This window comes from Lynx canadensis, chromosome B3 (genome assembly GCF_007474595.2).
Source record: "Lynx canadensis isolate LIC74 chromosome B3, mLynCan4.pri.v2, whole genome shotgun sequence".
In the NCBI taxonomy this organism is placed as follows: domain Eukaryota; kingdom Metazoa; phylum Chordata; class Mammalia; order Carnivora; family Felidae; genus Lynx; species Lynx canadensis.
Genome location: NC_044308.2, coordinates 5,039,342 through 5,067,229, shown reverse-complemented (window position 1 = coordinate 5,067,229; position 27,888 = coordinate 5,039,342). Strand labels below are relative to the sequence as shown.

Genomic DNA, 27,888 nt, shown 5'->3' with positions numbered 1-27,888 from the left:
ACATATTCCAGAAGAAAACGTAAGATACCTTATGTCCCGATGCTGACGCAGTTCCTGTCCACAATCCAGAGCTGTCAGTTCATCGTCAGGAATAGTATCAACTAATTTACAGATGTGGTCCATCACGCGAATAAGCTGCTGTTGTAAACTGGTCTGTCTAGCTATAAAATTTTATTTTGTCAATATTTTTCCTTGAAAAAGACTTAAAATTTTATAAGTCATGCATGTACAATCTGAAGTAGTTTAAAAACAAGATTGTAAACTACCACGTATTGCCCTATTATCTGCCTGTGAAATAATCTGAAATCACGTCATCTCCATTCTGTATCATGAGAGCCCGTAACTGTGTGACCATCGTTTCATTTCAGGTTAATTCTTACTATTTTGCTTAGGGTAACCTACGTCATTGTAAGCTACAGAGGCTGATCGATTTAGGAAAGTTTTTAACTAACCTCAGGGGTAAATCTTACCAGGCCCATAGAAGGTATATCATACAGGGCTGGACAGGCAAGAGCCCCGCCTGCTGTTCTGGTCCGCCTGGCATCCACACTTCCTTTCAGTGGTAACAGACTTAGACTTTCTTTGGGGAGACCCCTGCCCCTCTCCCTCGGTGGGCATCTGGTGTAAGGCAGCTCAAGAGAGAGACAGGTCCGGGAATTCTGTGACTGGAAAAGGAGACTTCTCTTTTCAAGAAACTGTACAGGCTGCTGGTGGCCGCGTCCTCCGCCACCACACAGGGAAACACAGCCTGAAAGAAGACCAACACGAGGGCAGCAGGAAACAGAGATGGAAAGGAGTGGGGGACTGAGATGGAGACATGGGGTAGAAGAGAGGCAAGCAGGTGTGAGAGAGAGATTCCTGATCAATTTTCCCATTTTCAAAATTTACGTTACATAACTAAGAAAAAGGATGTCAAAGGAGGTGAGGCTTTAGATGAAGGAAGAAAAGACTGGGTCGGGGTAGAAATGGGAAGCAAGGAAGATGCCTCCTCCACCCCTAAGGCCTCAGGTTAGCAGGAGAAATAAACAGGAAATCAACGGTTTAGGTGGGCTGCAGAGGAAGCTATTCTCAGGAGACAATGTGACAAGTAAGAGGAAGAGAATGTGCAGAGAAGAGAACGCGACTGCCGGGAAATCACTGACGGAGGACAGCCAGTCACGGGCTCTGAGGGGCAGGAGGGAGGGGAAGAGCAGACAGGCAGAGGCTCAGGGGACAAGCATCTTTGCGACAGTGACTTGGGAAAAGTGGACTTTTACTAGAGACTGGCACGAATAAGGACGTGAGGTATGAGACGGTCAAGTGGAATTGCTGAGTCCCCATTTTGCGTGTTTGCGTGTTTTCTCTGCATGGCGAACCGGGTATCAGATTGGAAAGAGGAGAATAAACACTGGTCTGAAGGAAATGAAAGCCAAGATAGGCTCAGAGGTAGATACAGCTTTTGAAAAGGAGCTCGAGTCTTCTTGTCTAGACAGGTTACACCTCAGAATACAAAGCAAACCCGCAAAGAAGATCCCACTGATATGTGAGGAATCCAGTGAATAGGACAGTTAGTTGATGGAAGAGTGAAGACAAGCAAACATTGTTCTAATTAAAAAAAGAATTCTAAACAGATTGCCAAAAGCTACAGGCTGGTGATGTGGATGTTAATTCAAGGCAAAATTCTAGAACATGTTATCAAATGGCTGCTTTGTGAGCTTCAAGAGGAGAGGAAACAATTATAGAGTTAGCAAGAGTTCATGTAAATAAACCAGTAATCTTAATGTATTTCCTTCTTTGAAGGGATTACTAGACTGGCAGATGATAACAGCTACCACTTACTGAAGGCCTACAGTACTCTGGCACTTAACCTTGAATCCTGACAAATACCCAGCAAGATACCGGTCTCATGTTATAGAAGAAACTGAGGTTCAGAGAAGCTTAACTAATTTGCCATAATCACACAGCCAGGAGTAGGAAAAGACAGGGTTTTGTACCCGAGGACCGCGTCACTCTAGAGCTGACGTCCCAGGCTCTTTCTCTTGCTGCCTTAGACCCCGGACTTGCGGAGCCACATGACCGAGTCTTCTGCAGCAGCAGCCCCCCCCCCACCCCCCACCCCCCCCGTGGACAAGGGAGAGAAACACAGTCTGGAGGCAGATGTGAAACAAGTTGAGCAAGAAGGAATGAAGGGACTGATGTCACCTGAGAGACCACTAACGACATTCCATATGGCTCTGTCCTCGTCCCCGTCCTAGTCAACCATTTTATCAGTGAAACAATGCCACGGAACAGCACAGTGTGGCGGCTACCAGTGTCAACTCAAGAGCCTCAGGACTGCTGGATTTCGATCCTTGCTCTGCTGTTGTTTAATTCCATGACCACGTGTAGTTCTATTTCATTCTCCTGGGCCTCATGTCCTTATTTGTAAAATGGGGATAACAGAAACTGCCTTCAAGGCCACTGTGAGGATTAAACTAGTTGATATTGTCAAACACCCAGAAGAGTGTCCTAGTAGGACTTCAGGTATTTCAGGGACTTCCCTAACAATAAATTCAGAGACCAAAATAAAGAAAAAGAAATTTGGAGGAAACAGAAATAACGCATACCACCACACACGTGCATGTACATGTGCACGCTACACACGTGCACGTATACACACAATACACACGCACACACACACCACCACACACGTGCGTGTGACACACACATGCCTGCACACACACCACTATGCTCATGTGTGCACACACACTACACACGTGGCTGTGCAAACACACACACCACAAGTACAGGACCCATTAGAAAAGACCAGAACAGGGGCACCTGGGTGGCTCAGTCAGTTGAGCATCCAACTCTTGATTTTGGCTCAGGTCACGAACTTATGGTTTGTGGGATCGAGCCCCGCGTCTGTCTCTGTGCTGACAGCATGGAGCCTGCCTGGGATTCTCTGTCTCCCTCTCTTTCTGCCCCTTCCCCAATCATGTGCATGCGCTCTCTCTCTCTCTCTCCCTCTCTCTCTCTCTCAAAAAAAAAAAAAAAAAAAAAAAAAAAAGACCAGAACAACATGTTACAGAATATTCAGAGAATAAAACAAGTGCTCTTGGAAGACGGCTTGATTAAATGGAAAAATCCCATAGACGAGTTAAAGATAAAATTGAGTAAACCTCCCAGAAAGCAGAGAAGCAAGAAGTGGAAAATAGAAATGATAACTCATGGAGGCCTAAAATCCAAATTACAGAAGTTCCAGGAAGAGTGAAAGAGAAAAGAGAAAACAAATAAGAAAAGAAAAAGAAAAATTCCAAAAAACTCCAGGACAGAAGGACACAGATCTCCAGACTGACAGAGCCCCTGGGAAATAGAAATCAGGAGCAGGAAAGGAGGCTGCTGCTTTTCAAAATCTTGTAGTGCATCTAGATTATTTGTATTAGTTAATAGAAAATTTAAAAATGAATTAGAAACATCAAATAAACAGAAAGTATTAAACTTTGCATGGACATCAAGCTGCAAACCCCAGAGTACATACAAGGGAGAATCAGGAAGACATAAGGTCTAGGAGAAAGAGTTAAAAGACCTGACAATATTTAGCCCTAAAAAAAGCAGGGGGTGGGGTAGGGAGAGAGGCTTCTAAGAACTTTAGACTTATTTCACGAGGATTAAAGTTACAGGAAGACAAATTCTGGCTCAGTATGAGAAATGATTTTCTAACAAGTAGTGTTTTCAAAACACAGTATGAATTATCTTGTGAGAACACAAGTTTCTGAGTTGTCGAAGTCGATGCTGGCTACACAGCACCCAGGGGCGGGCGGTTCTATGTGGGGGGCCCGGTCCTGTAGGGGGCCTGGTTCTGTGTGGATGTCCAGTTCTGTGAGGAGGACTGGCTGGATCTGTGAGGGGCCTGGTTCTGTGGGGGGGCCCGATTCTATGTGAGGGGCCTGGTTCTGTGTGGAGGACTGGCTGGTTCTGTGTGTGGCCCTGGTTCCGTGTGAGGGGCCTGCTCTGTGTGGGGGGCCTGTTCTGTGGGGGGGGCCCAGTTCTGTGTGGGGGGCCCATTCTGTGTGGGGGCCCGGTTCTGCGTGGGGGGCCTGTTCTGTGTGTGTGGGGGGCCCGGTTCTGTGTGAGGGGCCTGTTCTGTGGGGGGGGGGGCCCGGTTCTGTGTGGGGGCCCGATTCTGTGTGGGGGGCCCGTTCTGTGTGGGGGCCCGGTTCTGTGTGGGGGCCCGGCTCTGTGTGAGAGCCATCTCATGTACCTCATGCTAGACAGCCACAGGTTAAAAATATAATCACGCTTTGTTTTCAAACGTAAGCAGTTAAAATACGCACTATGTCTAAAATAATTTTTGTACCCTCATAGTCTGTGCTGGTTTCTTGATCAGGCTGCCACATTGTCGTCTCCTTGGGTTTTGCCAAGTCCTCTGATGTGCTAGGACCATCCTTTGTGTCAGAGGCGTCAAGGTCCTTTAATATACTGCAAATTAAAAAATATAAAACCAACCATAATACAGACTTAGACCAAATGCATAATTCTTTCTGTGATGTTTTTCCACCACTGGCCGGACAATATGGGACAGAACAGAGAAACATGTTTTTTGTCTCTTCCATTCTAGAACTTCTTTGGCTGGCTTTCAAAGTCTCCCATCTTCTGGCCCCAAGAGACCTTTCACCTCTACCTCCAAAGGTGTCCTTTCAGTAACCCCAGGTGGCATCACATGGCATCGCTCCCACTCCTCACAGAAGCCCGGTGTGGTCTGCCTGAAGGATTCTGTCTCGCTCTCCTCTCAATTTGGGAAACCCACCATCTAATCTCTTCCGACCCAAATCACGCTTTTTCTTCTAGGCCCGGTCCAAGTCTTACTCTTCTGCTTCCTCTAGCACGTAGTTATTAACATTCCTCTCTTCTGAGGTTCCAAAGCATTTTTCCAGATTCTCTTGCTAGGCCAGCATGGCTAATACATTTATCTGTACGTAAGATTAACTCATGTAGATTATACGAAAATTATCAACACATACAAACGTGGTCACTCTGACTAGATACAAGAAATACCTGAAACAAAATAAATGCACACTAAATGGTGTTAGAGAGGGTACCATGGAAATACAGTGCCTTCTGGAACGTGAGAAGGCTTTGCCAAGGAGGGAGACTTGAGGAAATCTTGAATGGTGGGTAAGGGAAAGGTGACGGACCATGAGGGTAGACAATAAAGACAATTCTCTTTACTTGATATTCAGGAATCACTATACGTACCTAAAGCAGGATTTTAGAATGCAATCTTCTAAGTAAATCAAACAATGAGGAATAACTATGCTTTACATAGTCTTAAAAAATGATAATATAGGGGGCGCCTGGGTGGCTCAGTCAGTTGAGCGTCTGACTTTGGCTCAGGTCATGATCTCACGGTTCGTGAGTTCGAGCCCCGTGTCGGGCTCTGTGCTGACAGCTCAGAGCCTGGAGCCTGCTTCGGATTCTGTGTCTCCTTCTCTCTCTGCCCCTCCCCAACTTATGCTCTGTCTCTCTATGTCTCTCAATCAATCAATCAATCAATCAATCAATAAATGTAAAAAAAAAAGATAATATAATCAAAGGAAAGACATTCTATTTTTAGCAATGTTTTCCAGATTTTCAGTTCATCTCATTTAGCTCTTTGGAACTTAGAGCTGTTGTACGGGCATAACTGGAGACAGAGCTCAAGAAGTGACGTGGGACCTGAAGGCAGAAGTCTGGGGGCCAGCTAAGGAGGTTTAGGCACACAGGAGATACAAAACATGTTTCTCGTTTGGTTATTCACTATCCGACCGTTCCACCTTGGAAGTTAATTCAGAAGTCACAAGCAGTGTTTTAAAACAAGATAAAATACAAAAGAAAATTTATGTGTGTACTGCCCACGGTGAGAGTACTGTCTGTGAACATTCTGTTTTGGTTTTAAAATATATACAAATATATATTTGAGGTTGCAATGGAAAATACAGAGAGAGAATCTACGCCGGGAATTCCTTTGGAAATAAACATTTTCTAACTGCGAACAACCTATAACCATGGTATGACAACTCAAAAGATCATGTGGCCATTAAAAAGAATAAAGATAAAGACTACGTAGAAACATGGAAAATGTTTTTAAAATAACGTTAAGAGCAAAGCAGCAGAATAAAACATTATAGTTACATGTTGATTACAGCAATGCAAAAATCACACACACATGCAGAGAAGGATCAGAACTCAACACGGGTAAAGAGAATGTCTGGTCTGAGGGAACCGCAGCACTGCAAGTGTCCCGTTAAACAGGCTGCAGTGTCATCTGGGCCACACACACTTTTTTAACGAATAGAGGAAAGAAAGGCAGGCGTTCAACGGGAAGCGGTCTGGCCCGGGGAACAGCCTTACACTGGATCTCTGTCCATCTGCCATTAAGTGTACCATCCCAGGCAACGCCTGCTCCTCCCCGGGCCTTGGCTGCTTCACTGTTCTAGGAGAATCTGGTTTAGAATCTACGCTCCATATGAACTTTCGCTCAGTTCCTCCACTTCCGACAGCTCTGTCTGAATTTCTATGGGAAGGGCGAAGAGGACAGGGCAGCTCTTACAGTTTTTTAGTTTCGTCATCAAACAGTAATGACACTGTGACCTTTCCCATCTCTTCAAACATCCCAACCCACCTGTGAAAACACAAGCCCAGAGAAAGAGGTTATGCAGGCAAACACCTCCTTGTTGATGAAGGTGGGATCCTAGACGGACCTGCTCTCATTAAAATATTGATTAACAGCACAGTAAATCCTCTATCACTCAACTGGACTGTGGTCCGGATTGGGTGGGAGACAGAGGTAATGTGGACTATTAGTTTTTTAAGCTATTGATGGGCTATATGTGCCATCTTTTTCCCACACTACCAATTAACCACAACCATGTCACCGATTTACTAGAATTCAGAGAATGACAAATACAATGGCCAATTCTATACTGCAAGACCAAAAAAAAAAAAAAAAAAAAAAAAAAAAGAAAAAGAAAAAAAGGGCATATTATTTACTAAGTCACTTTCCAAATGAGTTCATTTTATGTCATTTCAGGTCTAAGAGTTTGGAAATATAGTATTTTTAGGAATATATTCCACCTGTAAAAATCAACTCAATAAAACTGTTCGGAGGTCCCGTGTAATTAAGAGTAATGGAAGTTTACAGCTTTAGAATGCCATCAATTAAATAAAATGTATAAAGAGGGATTTTCTGACGCTTTCATTGAGATATAAACTGTGCAGAAGCAGGATATAAATCTATACAGATGCTACCAAGCTAAAGAGAATTGTTTCAGACATCCCAGAAATAAACAATGTTTATGAACTAGCTGTTTTACCTGAGACATTTTAAAGCGGAAGAAGAGGCAGAGGTGACTTCTTCTGGAGAAGGTGGAACGAAATCTGCATCGTAATCCTCTTTGTTGAGCTCAACACATGGAGACTTCTCAACTGGATGTAATTCCATTTCTTCCGAGATCTTCTCTTCGCTACTCTCTAAAGTAAAACCGGGGACACGGGTTACTTTCATCACTCCGGGGACGTCACTCAAGTGAGCGCTCCGGGCGAGTCACACCAGACGAGGGCACCCTCCTTTCACACCTGGGCGTGGGGGGGGTTCTTCCTGAAGAATTACTGAGTCAACCGGGTTAAGTCCAACGAACGTGGGAATGAGGCTAAAGATCTGCTTAAGGATTTCCGCGTCTGTCTCCAGGTAAATTACGGATCCCAACTGAGCGTTGGCACTTCCGTTTTGCTCTTTCGCTCTTATTTAAGAGGGAAGTAGAACAAGTCAGTATGATAAGTGCACAAACGCGGTTGACCGTACCGCCAAGACATCCTAGTCACTTGCGTCCTGCCAGATTCAGTGTTTCTCCCTCTCTCTCTTGACTGTGTGGGATAACGATGCCACACGGTTGCTTTCTAATTCACCTTTTACCCAATTTTCTCTCCATGAACAGCAACGCATTTGATTAGACTTTAGTTTTGCTTGCTGTCGATCATTTCTCCGTCCCCTCTCGGCCGCTAGTAACCTTGATGGGATTCAGGTATCTAAAAGTGTTGGTCTCGGGGCGCCTGGGTGGCGCAGTCGGTTAAGCGTCCGACTTCAGCCAGGTCACGATCTCGCGGTCCGTGAGTTCGAGCCCCGCGTCAGGCTCTGGGCTGATGGCTCGGAGCCTGGAGCCTGTTTCCGATTCTGTGTGTCCCTCTCTCTCTGCCCCTCCCCCGTTCATGCTCTGTCTCTCTCTGTCCCAAAAATAAATAAACGTTGAAAAAAAAATTAAAAAAAAAAATAAAAGTGTTGGTCTCGTATTTATACCTATTTCGTATGTCGGGTACTTCCACATATGGCTAATCTTAGCTGGCAGGTTCTGGACACCTAATAATTACGACAGCTACACAGAAAATGATTTGAATGTGTAAAACTTTAATGGCATAATTAGATCATATTCTACATTAATTTTAGATGGGAGCAAGCCATAAAGGAATTATAACAGAAAGGCTTAGTTCCACATCCCAATTCTACCAACTAGCCAGGAGACCATTAAGAAACCATTTAACTCTATGGACTTTATTTTCTTCACAAGTAAAATTATAGAGCTATTTTTCGTGTTTATATAATAATATTATCAGAATAAAATCTTTTCTGTAGGTCCTGCCTCAAGACGTGGCCGACACATTGTTCAGTAAGTTCCTCCAAAGGGCCTAAGGAAAACAACTGTATCTCCTTGCGGTAGTTCCCAACGCCTGGCTTTGAATAAATTAATACAATCAACATACTAAAAGGAGATAAAATATAATTTTTACCTCTTTCTTTTCCCAAGTGAGTTTTTACAGGGTGACCATCCTGAGCATCTCCACCTAGAAGCTCTTCGGGAATAGGGTCATCGTCAATGCAAATCACGTCGTTACTTAACCATTCCGAGTAGTTGTTCTGTTCCTTAGTCACACATGCTTGCTCGCTTGCAGAGGAGGACGGAGTCACATCAGCCTTTATTGTATTTGCTTGAGATCGCTGTGCTTGAAAAAAGTTTCTCTTGCTCTTTTTCGATTTCTGAGCAGTGCTTACTCTTACAACATGACTTTTGCACGGTGTAACAAATGCTTCTGAATTTCCAGAAATATCAAAGTCATCCATATCATCCCAATCATCGACAGTAACAAAAGAATCTGATGAAGAACTAAATTCTAATTTCTTGAAAGTAGCATTACTGGATTTCTTTACAACCGATGTGTTCCGGGTATTACAAAAAACTCCCCGTGGAACCTGCAGCAAATCTGGCAATGATGGTTTTGAAACAGCTCTCCTGGTTTGCTGTCCTGCTGGAGCATTTTTAAAGTCATTGACCCTTGTCTGCTGACTTGTGATATGAGGTGAAGGTTCACTAAAGGAAAAGGTCTCAGTAACATTAACGCTTTTATCACTTAACACAGGTGCTTTTGCTACTGATACACTAGTGACAGATACATCGTTGGCTGAAGATATTTTCTTTTTAAAAGTGAAACCTCTGAAAAATAATTGGAAAACCGAATTAGACTGACGAGTTTTAACAAACACACCAACTATACAAAACTCTAAAATCTGTTCCTGATTTATACAGCAACTCACCTTAACTATATCACAAGTGATCAAAGAACCTGTTCCCTCTCTGGTTTTTAAATGTGTAAGGTAACTTAAATTTTATTTTGTATGAGCTGATCTTTCTTTTTTTTTAAAGTTTATATTATTTATTTTGAGAGAGAGAGAGAGAGAGCGAGCGAGCGAGCACGGAAGGGGCAGAGACAGGGAGAGAGAGCCAGAATCGCAAGCAGGTTCCACACCGTCAGTGCAGAGCCTAATGCCAGGCTTGAACTCTTGAATTGTGACTTCATGACCTGAGCTGAAATCAAGAGTCAGACGCTTAACCGACTGAGACACCCAGGTGCCGCAGTATGCTCTGATCTTTCTAATGCAGAAGCTAATTATTCAGTTTTGAGAGTGTCGGGGCCGTTCCCACTACTTTATTTCTCAGGCTGGCCATCCTCAGCCAGCAGCACCTCCAGTGGGAGGGGACAGCATCAAAGAAACAGAGAAGAAACTCATATGTGGCAACTTTTGCCATTCTGATACAAGTTTTATGGGGAAAAGAGGCAAAACCCAAAGAGGCTCCACTGAAATCTGAAAAACAAGTAAAAGAGACAGGTATCCTGGGCGTCTGTGAGGTTTAGTGTCATGAAGGTCAATGGTAACTTTAAAGCCAGCGCCCAGAACAGTGTCTAGTCTTGGTACAGGCACAGTTAAGAAGAGAAATTAAGTATCACTACAAGCAGTTTGGAGTCTAGCTTAGAGGAGAGAACAGAACTGGAGAGCTGTCATTTCCATATAAACTGTTCTTGGAATGGATATAAAATTATATTAAAATATTAAAAATACCTGTTTGCCCAAATTTATACGATTCACTATTCATTCATCCCACAAATATTCACTGAGCAAGCATTATGCACCAGGAACAATGCAAAGTCACTGAACAATTTAGCACCTGGTGCTGCTAAAACATGTTCTACCATTAATTTGCAAAGTAGGAGAGTCACTGGCCCTCTCAGCTTCATTTCCTGATGTGCAGTGAAAGGGTCGAAAGGGAAGAGATCTCATCTGTATGATACTGTGGGTCAGTGTCTGTATGACAGCCAAAATACTTACGAAGATTTCGGTTTTGCAAGACTTAATCCGTTATTAAGTTTTCTGGCTGAGTGGCGTTCCAGTTGCTCCTGTAGATTATTCTGGGGAATAGCAGCCATGATCCTAAACAGTGAGGAAAAGAACTATCAGCAGAGTTATGTACATCACATTAATCATAGTATTCCTTGGGGGTGGGGGTGGAGCACTGTCTCAACTGTTCCCAGATTAATTAGGGTTTTTTGGGTCAATAAATTGTTTTGACATTTTTTACGAATGGTGAAATTTTAAATATATAATCTTTAGAGAACTCAGTGACTCATTAAAAAGGAATAACATCAGAATCGTAGGGGTCTCAGAAGATGAAGAGAGAGAAAAAGGGGTAGAAAACTTATGCGAGCAAATCATAGCGGAAAACTTTCCTAACCTGAGGAAAGATACAGACATCAAAATCCAGGAAGCACAGAGAACTCCCATTAGATTCGACAAAAACTGACCATCAACAGGCATATCCTATAGTCAAATTCACAAACACTCAGGCAAGGAAAGAATCATGAAAGCAGAAAGGGAAAAAAAGTCCTTAATCTACAAGGGAAGACAGACCAGGTTCGCAGCAGACCTATCCACAGAAACTTGGCAGGCCAGAAATGAGGGGCAGGATATATTCAATGTGCTGAATCACAAAAATATGCAGCCAAGAATTCTTTATCCAGCAAGGCTGTCATTCAAAATAGAAGGAGAGATAAAAAAGTTACCCAAACAAAAATGAAAAGAGTTCATGACCACTAAACCAGCCCTGCAAGAAATTTTAAGGGGGGACTTTCTGAGGGGAGAAAAGACAAAACAAACAAACAAACAAAACAACAACAAAAACCTCAAAGACCAAAAGCAACAAAGACTTGAAAGGACCAGAGAACACCACCAGAAACTCCAACTCTACAGGCAACATAATGGCAATACATTCATATCTTTCAGTACTGTAAACATCAATGGTCTAAATGCTCCAATCAAAAGACACAACATAATAGAATGGATAAGAAAACAAGATCCATCTATATGCTGTTTACAAGAGACCCATTTTAGACTTAAAGACACCTTCAGATTGAAAGTAAGGGGATGGAGAACCATCTATCATGCTAATGGTCACCAAAAGAAAGCCAGAGTAGCGATACTTATATCAGACAATCTAGACTTCAAAATAAAGACTGTAACATGAGATGAAGAAGGGCATTATATCATAATTAAGGGGTCTATCCACCAAGGAGACCTAACAATTGTAAACATTTATGCTCCAAATATATAAATCAATTAATCACAAACATAAAAAAAACCTCATTGATAATAATACCATAATAGTAGGGGATTTCAACACCTGACTTACAGCAATGGACAGATGATCTAAACAGAAAATTAACAAGGAAACAATGGCTTTGAATGACACACTGGGCTGGATGGACAGTTATATATATATAACAGATATATTCAGAACATTTCATCCTAAAGCAGTAGAATACACATTCTTCTTGAGTGCACATGGAACATTCTCCAGAATAGATCACATACTGGGACCCAAATCAGCCCTCAACAAGTACAAAAAGATCGAGATCATACCGTGCATATTTTCAGACCATAATGTTATGAAAACTTGAAATCAACCACAAGAAAAAATTTGGAAAGATAACAAATACCTGGAGACTAAAGACCATCCTACAAACAAAAGAATGAATGGACTAATCAAGAAGTTAAAGAGGAAATTAAAAAGTACATGGAAGCCAATGAAAATGATAACACCACAGACCCAAACCTCTGGGACGCAGCAAAGGCGGTCAGAAGAGGGAAGTATATAGCAATCCAGGCCTTCCTAAACAAGGAAGAAAGGTCTCAGATACACAACCTAACCTCACACCTTAAAGAGCTGGAAAAAAAACAGCAAATAAAACCCAAACCAGCAGAAGACAGTAAAAAATAAAGATTATAGCAGAAATCAATACTATTGAAACCAAAAAACCAATAGAACATATCAACGAAACTAGGAGCTGGTTCCTTGAAAGAATTAACAAAATCGATAAACCCCTAGCCAGTTTGATCAAAAAGAAAAAGGAAAGGACCCAAATAAATAAAATGAAGAATGAAAGAGGAGAGATCACAACCTACACTGCAGAAATACAAACAATAATAATAGAATATTGTGAGCAATTATATGCCAATAAAATGGGTAATCTGGAAGAAATGGACAAATTCCTAGAAGCATATAAACTACCAAAACTGAAACAAGAAGAAATAGGAAATTTGAACAGAACCATAACCATCAAAGAAATCGAACTAGTAACCAAAAACCTCCCCAAAAACAAGAGTCCAGGGCTGGACGGCTTTCCAGGGGAATTGTACCAAATGTTTAAAGAAGAGTTAACACCTATTCTCTTGAAGCTGTTCCAAAAAATAGAAATGGAAGGAAAACTTCCAAACTCATTCTATGAAGCCAGCATTACCCTTGATACCAAAACCAGACAGAGACCCTAATAAAAACGAGAACCATGGTCCAATTTCCCTGATGAACATGGATGCAAAAATCCTCAACAAGATATTAGCCAACCGTCTCCAACAATACATTAAAAAAAGCATTCACCACAACCAAGTGGGATTTATACCTGGGATTCAGGGCTGGTTCAATTTCCGCAAAACAATCAATGTGATTCAACACATCAATAAAAGAAAGGATAAGAACCACATGATTCTCTCAATAGATGCAGAGAAAGCATTTGACAAAATACAGCATCCTTTCTTGATAAAAACCCTCAAGAAAGCAGGGAGAGAAGGATCATACCTTGAGATTATAAAAGCCATATACAAAAGACCCAGTGCTAATATCATCCTCAACGGGTAAAAACAGAGAGCTTTCCCCCTAAGGTCAGGAACAACACAGGGATGCCCACTCTCACCACTGTTATTCAACACAGTATTGGAAGTCTGAGCCTCAGCAATCAGACAACACAGAGGAATAAAAGGCATCCAAATTGGCCAGGAAGAAGTCAAAACTTTCACTCTTCGCAGATGACATGATACTGTACATGGAAAACCCAAGAGATTCCACCAAAAAACTTCTAGAATTGATCCATGAATTCGGCAAAGTCGCAGGATATAAAATCAATGCACAGAAATTGGTTGCATTTCTACATACCAATAATGAAGCAGCAGAAAGAGAAATCAAGGACTTGATCCCATTGACGATTGAACCAAAAACCATAAAATACCTAGGAATAAACCTAACCAAAGAGGTGAAAAATCCATACAATGAAAACTATAGAAAGCTTATGAAAGAAATTGAAGACACACAAAAAAATGGAAAAATATTCCATGCTCATGGATTGGAAAAACAAACACTGTTAAAATGTCCATACTACCCAAAGCAATCTACATATTCAATGCAATCCCTATCAAATAACACCAGCATTCTTCACAGAGCTAGAACAAACAATCATAAAATTTGTATGGAACCAGAAAAGACCCCAAATAGCCAAAGCAATCTTGAAAAGGAAAACCAAAGCTGGAGGCATCACAATCCCGGACTTCAAGCTATATTACAAAGCTGTAATCATCAAAACAGTATGGTACCGGCACAAAAACAGACACTCAGATCAATGGACCAGAACAGAGAACCCAGAAATGGACCCACAAACATATGGCCAACTAATCTTTGACAAAGCAGGAAAGAATAGCCAATGTAATAAAGACAGCCTCTTCAGCAAGTGGTGCTGGGAAAACTGGACAGCGACATGCAGAAGAATGAACCTGGACCACTTTCTTACACCATACACAAAATAAACTCAAAATGGATGAAAGACCTACACATAAGACAGGAGGCCATCAAAATCCTAGAGGAGAAAGCAGGCAAAAACCTCTTTGATCTTGGCCACAGCAACTTCTTACTCAACATGTCTCCGGAGGCAAGGGAAACAAAAGCAAAAATGAACTACTGGGATCTCATCAAAATAAAAAGCTTCTGCACAGCGAAGGAAACAATCAGCAAAACTAAAAGGCAACCTACAGAATGGGAGAAGATATTTGCAAATGACATATCAGATAAAGGATAGTATACAAAATCTATAAAGAACTTACCAGGGGCACCTGGGTGGCTCAGTCAGTTAAGCGTCCAATTTTGGCTCAGGTCATGATCTCCCTGTTTGTGAGTTTAATCCCCATGTCAGGCTCTGTGCAGACAGCTCAGAGCCTGGAGCCTGCTTCAATTCTGTGTCTCTCCCTCTCTTTCTCTGCTTCTCCTCCCCCCTCTCAAAAATAAACGTTAAAAAAAATTTTCAAAGAACTTATCAAACTCAACACCCAAAAAACAAATAATCCAGTGAAGAAATGGGCAAAAGACATGAATAGACACTTCTCCAAAGAAGACATGCAGATGGCCAACCGACACATGAAAAAATGCTCCACATGACTCATCATCAGAGAAATACAAATCAAAACCACAATGAGATACCACCTCACACCTGTCAGAATGGCTAACATGAACAACTCAGGCAACAATAGACGTTGGCGAGGATGCGGAGAAAGAGGATCCCTTTTGTACTGCTGGTGGGAATGCAAACTGGTGCAGCCACTCTGCAAAACTGTATGGAGATTCCTCAAAAAATTAAATGTCCCTGACAGATGAATGGATAAAGATGTGGTGTGTGTGTGTATATGTATATATGTATATATATGTATACACACACACACACACACACACACACACACACACACAATGGAGTATTACTCGGCAATCAAAAAGAATGAAATCTTGCCATTTGCAACTACATAGATGGAACCGGAGGGTATCATGGTAAGCAAAATTAGTCAGGGAAAGACAAATATCATATGACTTCGCTCATATGAGGACTTTAAGATACAAAACAGATGAACATAAGGGAAGGGAAACAAAAAGAATATAAAAACAGGGAGGGGGACAAAACATAAGAGACTCAAATATAGAGAACAAACTGAGGGGGTGCTTGAGGGGTTGTGCGAGAGGGGATGGGCTAAATGGGTAAGGGGCATCAGGGAATCTACTCCTGAAATCATTGTTGCACTATATGCTAACTAACTTGGATATAAATTAAAAAATCAATTAATTAATGTAAAAAAACCAGGATCAATGAAATAGAAAAAAAGAATATAATAGAAAGTCATTAAACCAAAATATCCTACTTTGAGAGGAGTGATAAAACGTCCTCAGAGACTTAATGAAAGATATTGGAAATATGAAGTTGGATATTCAGTTATAAAGAAAAGAACTAATTGTTTTAAAAAATAAAGTAGTTGCTACAAAGCCGTCAGTGGATGAGCTGAGTAGCATGTTAATTAGCTGGATCAGGCCTAGGAAATCTGTAGTCCTGTTACATAATGGTCAGAAGACACAGCAAAGAGGAGGAAGTGGATAGGAGAGATTATGCAAGGATGTCACAATGTAAATTTGGTCTCATAAGAATGACATGAGGAATTAAACAGATGGAATGTACTTGAAGACAAAATAAATAAATAAAATGTATAATCTTTAACTCACTGAAGGCTTAGTTAAATAGCAAAATGACCTGGATTCCCCCAATGCTAAAATAAGCACAAAAGACATCAGAGAAGAGATTATTTGGAAACGATCTGGAGGAAAACCGGACCTGGCTTGGGCCTGCGGAGCAAGCAGAAGCCGCCCGGGGAGGGCGGTGTGAGAAATTGAGGAAGGCACCCTGAAAACCCAAAGAACAGATGAACGCAGTTCTCGGCCCGAGGGGAAAATCGGGAAAAGAAGAAAGGGATCACCAACGAGAACGACAGTTTGCCAGCAAGAGGCCAGACTTCATCATTATCAAGTCTCAGCCTGAAAGAGTACTTTACCAAGCAGATTTACATCCCTCGTGTGACAAGCGTGAAATCGCTGAACTACAGCACAGGGTAACGCATGGCCTCAGCGACCCGAAAATTCCTGGGGCTGAAGGAAGACGGGAGAGCTGAAATCTAGGCTTAAAAATTCTCATTCCAGGGCACCTGGGTGGCTCAGCCAGTTAAGCATCCAACTCTTGATTCTGGTTCAGGTCATGATCTAACGGTTCACGAGTTCAAGCCCTGCATCCGGCTCTGAGCTGACAGTCCGAAGACTGCTTGGGATTCTCTCTCTGCCTCTTCCCCCAAATAAATAAACATTAAAAGAAAAGTCTCACTCGAGCTGATAGTTACAATCCCTCTCCCATTCCATCTTTATCAGAAACCTACTTTTATTTAATGCCATGTAACTGAGGAGGAAGGGTTAACAACACTAGATGATACTCATGGAAATATGATGCTCTGCATAAATCACAATCCACTCACTGATCATTAAAATAAACTATGTTTGACAACTGTTTCACTTGATTTTTTTTTTAAGTTTACTTATTTATTTTAGTAATCTCTACATCCAATGTGGGGCTCAAAACTTATGACCTCAAGAGCAACACGACTCCTCTGACTGAACCAGCCACCCCTGTTTTACCTTATTTTCATTTTTTCAAAAAATGTTTATTGATCTTTGAGAGAGAGAGAGACAGAGAGGAGAGCACACATGCACGCAAGTGAGCGGGGGAGGAACTGAGGGAGGGAGAATCACAAGCAGGCTCCATGCTCAGCGTGGAGCCTGACTTAGGGCTTGATCTCACGAACCTGAGATCATGACCTGAACCAAAGTCAAGAGTCGGATGCTTAACTGACTGAGACACAGGTGCCCCTAAAATGATGTATTTTAATCCTGTCATCCCTCCTTTTTCATTATCTTGAATATTTCCATCAAGAGAAGCCTTCTCGAATCTACTATTTTGTTACCTAGTATACTACAGTTCACGTGGGAAAGACAGGATGTTAGATTCTTTCCTTTATTAATTTTCAAAATAATGACTTGATTTTCTAACAACCTTCAATTATGCTCAATTATCTTTCATTATTATTATGAACTCATAGGTTAAACATATTTAGTGTATTTTTTTTTTTTTAAGTTTATCTTTTGAGATAGAGAGGGCACACATACTCACACACAAATGGGGGGGGGGCAGAGAGAGAGGGTGAGACAGAATCCCAAGCAGGCTCTACACGGCCAGCACAGAGCCTGACTCGAACTCACAAACCATGAGATCATGACCTGAACCAAAACCAAGAATCAGATGTTTAACTGACTGTGCCACCCAGGTGCTCCCACTTTAGGCATATTTTAGTCCAATACAGTTATCGTCCTTATTGATTCTCCAATTGTTTCATGTTTGGCCAGCGGGAGCCTCTTTAGTCTTTTTGATGTAACCTTGATAGTCCTTGCTAAAGTAGTCCTAAAATAGTCTTTGCGAGCTCTCTCACTATCTGGAATGAAAAGACATCCCAGGCTAATCTTCTGCATTTTTTGCTCCAGACTTAGAATCAGCCATTTCCCCAAAGGGCCCTGATTTCTTTTTTCGTGGTGTATATATATATTTTTTGTTTATTTGAGAGACAGAGATAGCGCCAGACAGAGAATCCGAAGCAGGCTCTGCACTGTCAGGGCGAGCCCAATGCGGGGCTCGAACTTGTGTAACTGTGAAATCATGAGCTGAAACAAAGAGTCAGACGCTTAACTGACTGGGTCACCCAGGCATCCCTCGTAGAGAATATGTTAAGACCACAGTCTCTGTGTGTCCAAAGGCACCTTCCTGTTTCGTTACCTTCTTTTTTTTTTTTTTTAAATGTAAGTTCTATGCCCAATGTGGGGCTCAAACTCATGACCCCGAGATCAAGAGTCACATGCTCCTCTGACTGAGCCAGCCAGGCATCCTGGCACCTCCCCATTTTGCATCTAGTTTAAAAGGCTTAGTATTTTGTTTAAATATGCTCTCTCCAAGGTCCGTCCAACGTGGAAGTCTTTCACAGTCTAAATGAGAAAGACTGAAGTCACACTACTGCCTCTCAGAATTTCAACCTCAGCAGCTGATGTGGGGGGCAGAGGCACACAGACCTCCAGCCTTAAGACACTAAGAACAAAATGGTCCATAGTATCATTACTTAACTTTGTCCCATATTTCTTCTAAGTTTTCACAGTTTCTATCGCATCCTTTTATGAATTTTCCATGTCTTACTTATTTTTGGATCAAAAATGGTATTCTTTTTTTTTTTAATGTTTTTATTTATTTTTGAGACAGAGAGAGGCAGAGCATGAGCAGGGGAGGAGCAGAGAGAGTGGGAGACACAGAATCTGAAGCAGGCTCCAGGCTCTGAGCTGTCAGCACAGAGCCCAATGTGGGACTCGAACTCATGGACCGTGAGATCATGACGCAAGCTGAAGTCGGACGCTCAACTGACTGAGCCCCCCAGGTGCCCCAAAACCAGCCATGGTATTCTAATAGAGATTTCTAACATTAATCCGCAGCATGATGATATGTGTATATGGCCATCTCGATAGTACAAATTTTGATGAAATATTTCATAACTGTAGTGATAACATTATGGATTTATAGTTGGCATGCAGGCAGCCTTAACCCTGGGCTATTCTCTACTTCTAGTTTTTTTAATGTTTTATTATTTATTTCTTTTGAGAGAGAGTGCGCACGTGTCCGCATGCAAGTACAAGCCGAGGAGGGGCAGAGAGAGAATCCCAAGCAGTAAGAGAGAATCCCGTGATGTAAGCACAGAGCTGGATGCGGGGCTCAATCCCACGAACCTAAGCCACAATCAAGAGTCGGACACTCAACTGACTAAGCCACCCAGGGACCCCTACTTTTAAGCTACATGACTCTGGTTATTGCTACAGGGTAGCAACCTTTAGCCAGAGACATACTCCAAAGCATGGTAGCAAGTACACAATTTTCTACTCCAAATCCTTCAGTGAGAACACTTTGAAGACATTGGTGAACGCTGAGAAGCAAAAAGGGGTCTCCTTTGTATACTCCATTAAAACATCATTAAGTTGTCCGACACACACAAAATTATTTACCAACAACAGCAAGTATCGGTGGTATGACATTAAAGGAGGAGAATAAACTGAAACTAGAGACCAGTGAAAGGCTCTACAATACTGAAGGAGAGGAACAAAGCAATGAGCCCAGAAAACTTTAAAGTAAATCTCTGAATTAGACCCACCACAGGAATCACAAGTATAATTTGGAAAATGATCACAATTTTCTCTTACTTAAGGGGGGAAGTTATCCTTAAGCCATTGCAATAAACAAAACACTAATTCAACAGTGCAAAAAAATTTACCGAATGAAACATAATAAACCAGAAGACCATATCCATGCACAGACAGAATAAATAAATCAGTGAAAAGAAGGAAGAGGATGATAACAATCCAGTGCTGGAATACAAAACATACACCCAGCAAATGAGACTTAAAGTCTTTTGAATTAAAAGAAACCAATGGCAAAGAATAAAGGATTAAAAGAGTCCCATCTGAACAGTGTCTTGAATAAACAAAAATAGTTTAGGCCAGAAACTGAAAGGGCCTTTATTTAACAAACAGGTCATGATACTAAGAAGTAGTCTAAGGACATTAAACTGCAAGGAAAATTTTTATTTAAAAGATTTTATTATTATCGTTTTTTAAGTACGCTTTACCTCCAATGTGGAGCTCAAACTCATGACCCCGAGATCAAGAGCTGCACATTCTACTGACTGAGCCAGCCAGGCGCCTCCACAAGGAAAATTTTTTTAAAAAAATTCTACAAGTAGCTTAGAAAAAAAGTATCACATTTGTAGTAATAAACAGAATTACTTCTGACTATTTGAGGGACACAGCATTTATAAGATCCTCAGCATACAAGACCCAAGCAACTTTCATTCACATGTGACAGGAGAAATACCTTTTTGGAGTCTGAACATTGTAAGATTGAAGCCTTACCTTCAAAACTGGCTGTTAAGAAACGTACAAATAGCAACACTGATTTTAAAAACAAAAGCTTAGGTAGACGGAAGCGGGCAGCAGATTCTGCGCCCCGGCCTCACCAGGAAGCTAGTAACGTCTCTGTGGATTTGAAGCAGAATTTCCTAAGAACACGTAAGGGATGGAGAAGAGAAAACTGACGATGGCCTTTAAGGCCCTGACATCACGTGCCAAGCTGCTATCTTTGGACGGTCGTGGACTTACGCTAACATCTGGAACAACAAAAGCCTCTTTGCGTGGCCCTGGACAGTCTGCTGCGCGGGAGGCTAATGAAGTCGATTTCGGAGGGATCCCTCCACCTGCGCTATCAAAAGTACATGCGGATCTCACCTACACGGTTCGCTACACTCACAGCTCCAACAGAGACGCCTGAACTGTCCCCACCCCTGAAATTGCACTGGAACTGCTGGTGGCCACGAACTTCCTCGGTTGTTAAATAAAAGAAATTATAATAAACTGTTAACTTTTTTCAGCATTTAAAAACCAACAAAAACAAAAATGTAAGAAGTTAGTGGAAGGAGCACATGATCTGAGTTAACCAGGTCCGTCAGACAACGTCCTAGTAACACTAGCAGGAAAAGCATTGTTATTGCGACACGCAGTTATTACAACAAAAGGTTAAAAAGAGACTGCGGGAAAACAGCAAGACATAGGACAAAGGAAGCGAAGTTCTCTTTCTTTCTTTTTTTAAAGGCAGAATTCCTCTTCTTTCAAATAAATGAGACTATTGCTCATTTTGGGATAAAAATAGACTATTGCTATTTTGGGATCTATCAAAATCCGTACTACCTTTTCTCTAGGTCAAGTCTTTCTTTTACTCTTTTTGTTGTCTTGAGATGGCTATTTCAGGACCGGGGGACAGACTGCCAAAAAGACCGCTCTTAATAAATTCAGCGCCAACTAACATTCAGGTATGTCTTGCACTGCTTCCTGTCTTCCGCTAGAAGTGGAGGTTTCGGGGGTGAGCTCCATGTGGTTACTGTTCAAAGGCTAAGCTACCTTCTAGGGCAAGAGCAGGAGCCAATCATAACCTTATGAACCTCAAGGTCACCTCGATGGGGCACCAGTGGAAAGTAACACCTCTCTCCTGTAATCAAATCAAACATCAAGCAAACACAATTTCTAGACAGAGAGAGACTTTTGACTAGGATCTTATAAAAGTGGGTTTTCTTCCATTTATTGCCATACATAGTTTCTTCTGGGAAGAGGCATAGCTCTGTATGACTTACCTAAGAAAAGCAGAGCTGTCAAAACTTGTAATCCCACCGTATCCCACAAGAGGGAAAATTTATTAATTACTGGGTATCAGGTGGTTGCTGGGTCCATTTGCCCAAAGATCTTCTGTATCACTGTTTTTATTACACGGGTTTTTAATGGTCTCTCTTTTTAAAATCAATAGTAAAAATGTATTTAAAGTAACGATATATCATTTTAACAGTTTAATCAATAAAAATCAGTGTGATCAGGGGCGCCTGGGTGGCTCAGTCAGGTAAGCACCTGACTTTGGCTCAGATCATCATCTCGCGGTTTTGAGTTTGAGCCCCACATTGGGCTCCCTGCTATCAGCACACAGCCTGCTTCAGGTCCCCTATCTCCCTTTCTCTCTGCCCCTCTCCTGCGTGCGAGCACACATGCCCACTCTCTCTCTCAAAAATAAACAGAAAAAAAAAATGTTTTTCAATCAGTATGATCAGATCAACAGATTTTAAAAATACATTTCTATTGGGGTAAAACATACATGCAGTAAAGTGCACTGATCTTAAACATCTCAATATGGTTTTACTTATATATCTGCCTATAAAAGCAACACTCAAATCACAGTACAGAACATTTCTAGCACAATATGCTTTCTTGTTCCTTCTCCCAGTTAATATATGCCAGATGTAACCACTATCTGACTGTATCACCAATGATTAGTTTTGCCTAATTCATATATAGAGAATCATACAGTATGTACTATTAGTACATTTTTGAAAAGCCATCTGATAAAACTCAAACCACTTCTGAGACATTAAAACACAGAATTAAAGTTAAAATCAAAGGGGACCTGGGTGGCTCAGTCAGTTAAGCGTCCAACTCGATCTCAGCTCAGGTCTTGATCTCAGGGTTGTGAGTTCAAGCTGCACATTGGGCTCTGTGCTGGGCATGAAGCCCACTTAAAAAAAAAAAAAAAGACAAAAGACAAAAGACAAAAGACAAAAAAAAAAAAAGAAGTTAAAATTGAGACCCACTGTATTATCTTGTATTTTACAATAGGGGTGAATCCATGAAAAAATAGGGGCAAAAAACAAGGCTGTTCTCCTATTTTCACTCTCACAGTGGACATTTTTGCCAATGCAAAATTATTCAAAAAGGAAATACTAGAAAAGAATAGATGAAAATATCATTACATGCAGACAATATGATTATATACCAACACAATCCAAAGAAAATCAGTCATAACAATAGATAATTAAAACTTCAGCAAAATGGTTAAATAAAAGATAAATACAAATCCACAGAAGTCAGATGCATTCTCATGTAGTGGTAATAACTAACCCGAAAATACAATTTTTAAAAAAGCATTCAGTTAACAATGGCAATGAGAAGCATTAAACTACCAATTAACCTAGCAAAAGACATATATCTTTGTGATATAAAGAAAATGACCAAATATTACTGGGAGAAAAAAAAGAAAAATTTAGAAAAATAGAGAAATATTTCATGTTCTTCAATGAAAAGGTTTAAACATCATTAAGATAACAATTTTTCATAAATTAATTCGTGAGTTTAACAAAATTCCAATTAAAACACCACAGAATACTTCACAAAACTCAACAAAAATGCTTCTAAAGTTCATTTGACAAAAGCACAAGACAAGAATATTAAGTAACACTGGGGCTGTAACTAGCATTAGAAATACAATCATATTAAATGTAACAGTCATTTAAATGTCATGGTACTCATCTTTAAAAAAGAAAAATAAGGGTGCCTGGGTGGCTTAGTTGGTTAAATGTCCAACTCTTCGTTTTGGCTCAGGTGATCTCAGGGTTCATGGGATCAAGCCCCAGGTTAGGCTCTGCGCTGAGGGTGTGGAGCCTGCTTGAGATTCTCTCTCCCCCTCTCTCTCTGTCCCTCCCCCACATGCTCTCCTTCTCTCCCCCCTCTTCTCAAAATAAACTTAAAAAAAAAAAAAGAAATACAGGAAAATCTAGTCTCTAAAACATGTTTAATGTGTGATGAAAGAAACACAACAAAATAGGGAAAGTATTCGGTATTTAACAAGTGTTACTGGGATGTTCAGTAAGCAATAGACTCTAGATCTGGAGCTGGCAAACTAGGACTCACGGGCCAAATCTGGCCTGCAGCCGGTTTTTGGAAAAAACATTTTAGTGAAACACAACCATGCTTATTTGTTCACATACTACCTATGGCTGCTTTAGCACAACAGCTGGGTAGTTATCACAAAAGACTATCTAGTCTGCAAAGCCTAAAATATTTGCTACCTGGCCCTTTATAAAAAAAGTTTGAGAGTTGCTCTAGATTATTGTTGAGTAAAAAAAGGACTTATTAAATATATCAAATCTCTGATAAGAAGTTAAAAAAATTATCAGGCCAAAATGTAAACGAAAGCGAGCAATCAGAGAGTTACGGAAAGCCCTGAAATTGCTTTTATCCTAAGACGGATGTCTAATTCCGAGAATCGAGGTATCAGTTTTGACAGCCTTGGAGTGAAAAGATGGACAAAGTCCGAGTTAAGGCCTAACCAGGGTGGGAAATGTTCTGCTATAAAACCAGCACCCCCTGGGGCGCCTGGGTGGCGCAGTCGGTTAAGCGTCCGACTTCAGCCAGGTCACGATCTCGCAGTTCATGGGTTCGAGCCCCGCGTCGGGCTCTGAGCTGATGGCTCAGAGCCTGGAGCCTGTTTCCGATTCTGTGTCTCCCTCTCTCTCTGCCCCTCCCCCCGTTCATGCTCTGTCTCTCTCTGTCCCAAAAATAAATAAAAATGTTGAAAAAAAAAATTAAAAAAAAATAAAACCAGCACCCCAAAGGGGTAAAGTAAAATTAAATTCCATTTCTATCGCTGGTATCTGTAAGTGAAGGAAAGTCACCAGTTGTTGAAGGACTGAGAGGGAGAGACCCTGAACCCACAAGCCCGAGAATATTTTCAAATCAATTTTTACACCTGAATAATTTTTTAAAACTTTGAGTCATGAATTCACAGTAAAGCAATCCTAATGCCAAAGCATCCTAAAGCAAAGCGGAAACAAATGCAAAAATGTCTCCGGAAGAATGTACCTTTACCTTAGGCCTTAAGTAATTCCCACAAATAATTTTTCAAGACAATATGTAGCAAACACAGACAAAAAACAGCCAAGCACACAAGGAAACGAGGCACCAGGAAGAAGAATTAGTTGTACTAAGAAAGCCAAACAGTATTGGGCATAAAAGTATATAAAGCAATTAAACTCACTGTGTTTAGAAAAATCAAAGACAAGCTTGGAATTATCTGCAGTAACCAGAAAACTATAAAAATGACCTTGCCAAGAGAGCTTCTAAAAATGAAAAGTGCAATAACCAAAAAGAAGAATTCAGTGAATGGATTTACCAGCACGTTACACACAACTGAAGAGGTACTTAGAAAACGGGAGGGAAAATCAGAAGAACGTGTCCAGGATCTGTCTCCAGGGATTTCTCATATTCCTACATGGTCCAAGTCTTTTGAGCAAAGGACATGTTAAGTCTTTGGCAGCTAGAGACGGCATATCCCTCCAGAGAGATCTAGAGTCATATCTCCCCAGCGACATCCCACAGTAACAAAGAGAAAGCCCTCTCCTTCCTCTCCCTGGAGACACTTCCTTACATTTCAGGGTAATAAACCTTGAGGCACCTTCCCCATCCCATCCGGGAGAGATGCGCCCACATCCTAGGGTAAGGAGCAATCTCTCTGGAGGGAGGATGTGCAGGTGTGCCAGCAACCCTTAAATGCTCAGAGTCTCTAAGTTTTGGTGTTCCTTTTGCTGGGATGCGCTGGACTGTATGCACCAGTATCATCTAGCCCCTATCACCTCACCTTGTGGGATTTAGGGCGCGGGGAACTGATGCAAGATATCGCGGGCCGTTGTTGCTGTAATAAACCATCTGTGTCTCCGGTCTTGTGTTCTGTCAGTACATACATAAATGCGAACGTATGTGTGTATAGAAAAAACTGTAGCAGGCTAGCTTGCTAGTTTAAAAGTAGGGCAAAATCTAAGATCCCTCATAGTAAGTTGTCGACTTAACAAATGCATACACACAGAGAGAGAAAGAAAACAGGTGGATGCGGGCCTGGGTGGCTCAGTCGGTTGAGCATCCGACTCTTGATTTCGGCTCAGGTGATGACCTCACACTGTCGGACTCTGTGCCGACAGGGCAAGGCCTGCTTGGGATTCTCTCTCTCCTCTCTCTGCCCCTCCATCACTCACTTTCTCTCTCAAAAATAAACAAACAAACAAACTTAAAGAAAAGAAAAAAGAGGTGGAAAATACGAGAAGTAAGAAGACATGGAGGGTACGGTAAGAAAGTATTACAGAAATCTAGACAGAAATCTAGTTCCAGGAAGAGAGGAGAAACCGGGTCAGAATTAATACCTGAAAAGATAACAGCTGGGGTGTTTCCATAATGAAAGACGAATCTTCAGATTCAAGAAAGCAAACAAATTCTGAGCAGGATAGATAAAAAGAAATCCACACCGAAATACATCATTGTGCAACATTTGGATAGAAAATTGATTTCTCTTCAAAAATGAAAATCAGAAGACGGCAGAATGTTATTTTCAACGTGCTGATAGAAAATAACTTAGAACTCTTTTCCCAGCAAAAACGTCCTTCAAAAATTGAGACTGAATTGTATACTTTAAAAGGATGAATCTTGTGATATATGAATTACATCTCAATAAAGCTGTTACTTTTAAAACTGCCTGTAACAAAAGCAACAGATAGTAAGTGTTGGTGAGGATGCAGAGAAACTGGAATCTTCATACGCTGTTGTTGAGAATATAAAATGGTGCAGCTGTGTTGGAAAAGTCTGGCAGTACTTTAAAAGATTAAACACAGAGTAACCAGCCACTTCACTCCTCGACATATACTCAAAAGAACTGAAAATACATATTCAATACTGATAAATGCTACAATAACGACGAACCTTGAAATACTAGCCGAGTGAAAGAAGCCAGACACAAAGAACCACACATGGTACGATTCCATGTATATGAAATGTCCGAAATAAGCAAATCTGTATAAAGAAAGTGGATTAGTAACTACCTGGGGGGAGGAGGGAGAGGGTGGTGGTGAGCAGATTGGGGGGTGACAGCAAGGGGTGTGGAGGTCCTCTTTGGGCTGATGGCAACGTTCTAAAATCAACCGTGACAATGGCTGCACAAATCTAGGAATATAATAAGAGCCACTGAGTTGTACTCTTTAAATGGGTGAATTTCGGACTATGTGAATTACAAGTCAAACTTGTTATTAAAAAAAATCAAGATGAAATAAAAACATTTTCAAATAATCAAAACCAAGTCTGCCACCAGTGAGTCTCATTAAATGAGATTCTGAAGGATGTATTTAATATTTAAGGTAGTTGAAAAGTGAGCCTAGATGTAAGTTCTCAGATGATGGCTGGACTGAAAGAATCAAGGAGGTGGTGAAATATGTGGCTAAATCTAAACAAACTTTGACTGCACAAAGCAACAGGGCTAAAAAACCAAACAGTTACAATACCCGAAGGTAATGACACATAAGTGAGGTAAAGAGATTTAATATGCTCCAAGGCCTCTGTGTTATGAGGGGTGGGAGGTGCTGATTAATTGCCGACTTGAGAGGACAGATACGCACGCTGTGCTTTCTAGGTAACCAGTGAAGTATAAAAACAGAGCATGCACCTTAAAATCTAGAAGGGAAAAATGAAATGGTTTAAAAAAAAACTCACTTAAAAGGAAGCTATTAAAAAGGAAAGAAAGGGAAAAAAATAATACAAAGTACAAAAGAAGGTAGTAGTAGACTTAAGTCAAAATATCTGTTGATTACAATAAATATAAACTGAACAATTACTTTGGCTAAAAAGTTTATCAATCTGAACTTAAAAAATGAGATCTAACTACTGTATTTGCTGTTTGTTAGAAACATGTCCAAAACACTGGGTTGTATAGAGAGGTTAAAAGTAAAAAGATAAGGAGCATCTGGGTGGCTCAATCGATTGAGGGTCCAACTTCGGATCAGGTCATGATCTCACAGTTTGTGGATTCGAGCCCCACTTCAGGCTCTGTGCTGACAGCTCAGAGCCTGGAGCCTGCTTCGGATTCTGTGTCTGCCTCTGTCTCTCTGCCCCTCCTCCA

At 41.1% G+C, this 27,888-nt stretch overlaps 1 protein-coding gene across 5 annotated transcripts in view; it reads right to left on the bottom strand.

Moving 5' to 3' along the window:
* BLM (BLM RecQ like helicase) overlaps window positions 1-27,888 on the bottom strand; it is an 89,951-nt gene that overhangs the window by 51,026 nt on the left and 11,037 nt on the right. For 3 of the 5 annotated variants that reach the window (XM_030317327.1, XM_030317329.1, XM_030317330.1), the window contains exons 2-6: window positions 10,655-10,756; window positions 8,782-9,482; window positions 7,314-7,470; window positions 4,319-4,440; window positions 29-161 (exon numbers count right to left, since the gene is read on the bottom strand). In XM_030317327.1, coding sequence (XP_030173187.1) covers window positions 29-161; window positions 4,319-4,440; window positions 7,314-7,470; window positions 8,782-9,482; window positions 10,655-10,752 — 1,211 coding nt within the window. In that variant the 5' untranslated portion in view covers window positions 10,753-10,756. Of the gene's footprint in view, window positions 1-28; window positions 162-470; window positions 2,076-4,318; window positions 5,300-7,313; window positions 7,471-8,781; window positions 9,483-10,654; window positions 10,757-27,888 lie in introns of those variants that run through there. The other 2 variants (XM_030317332.1, XM_030317331.1) reach the window with 2 other exon arrangements.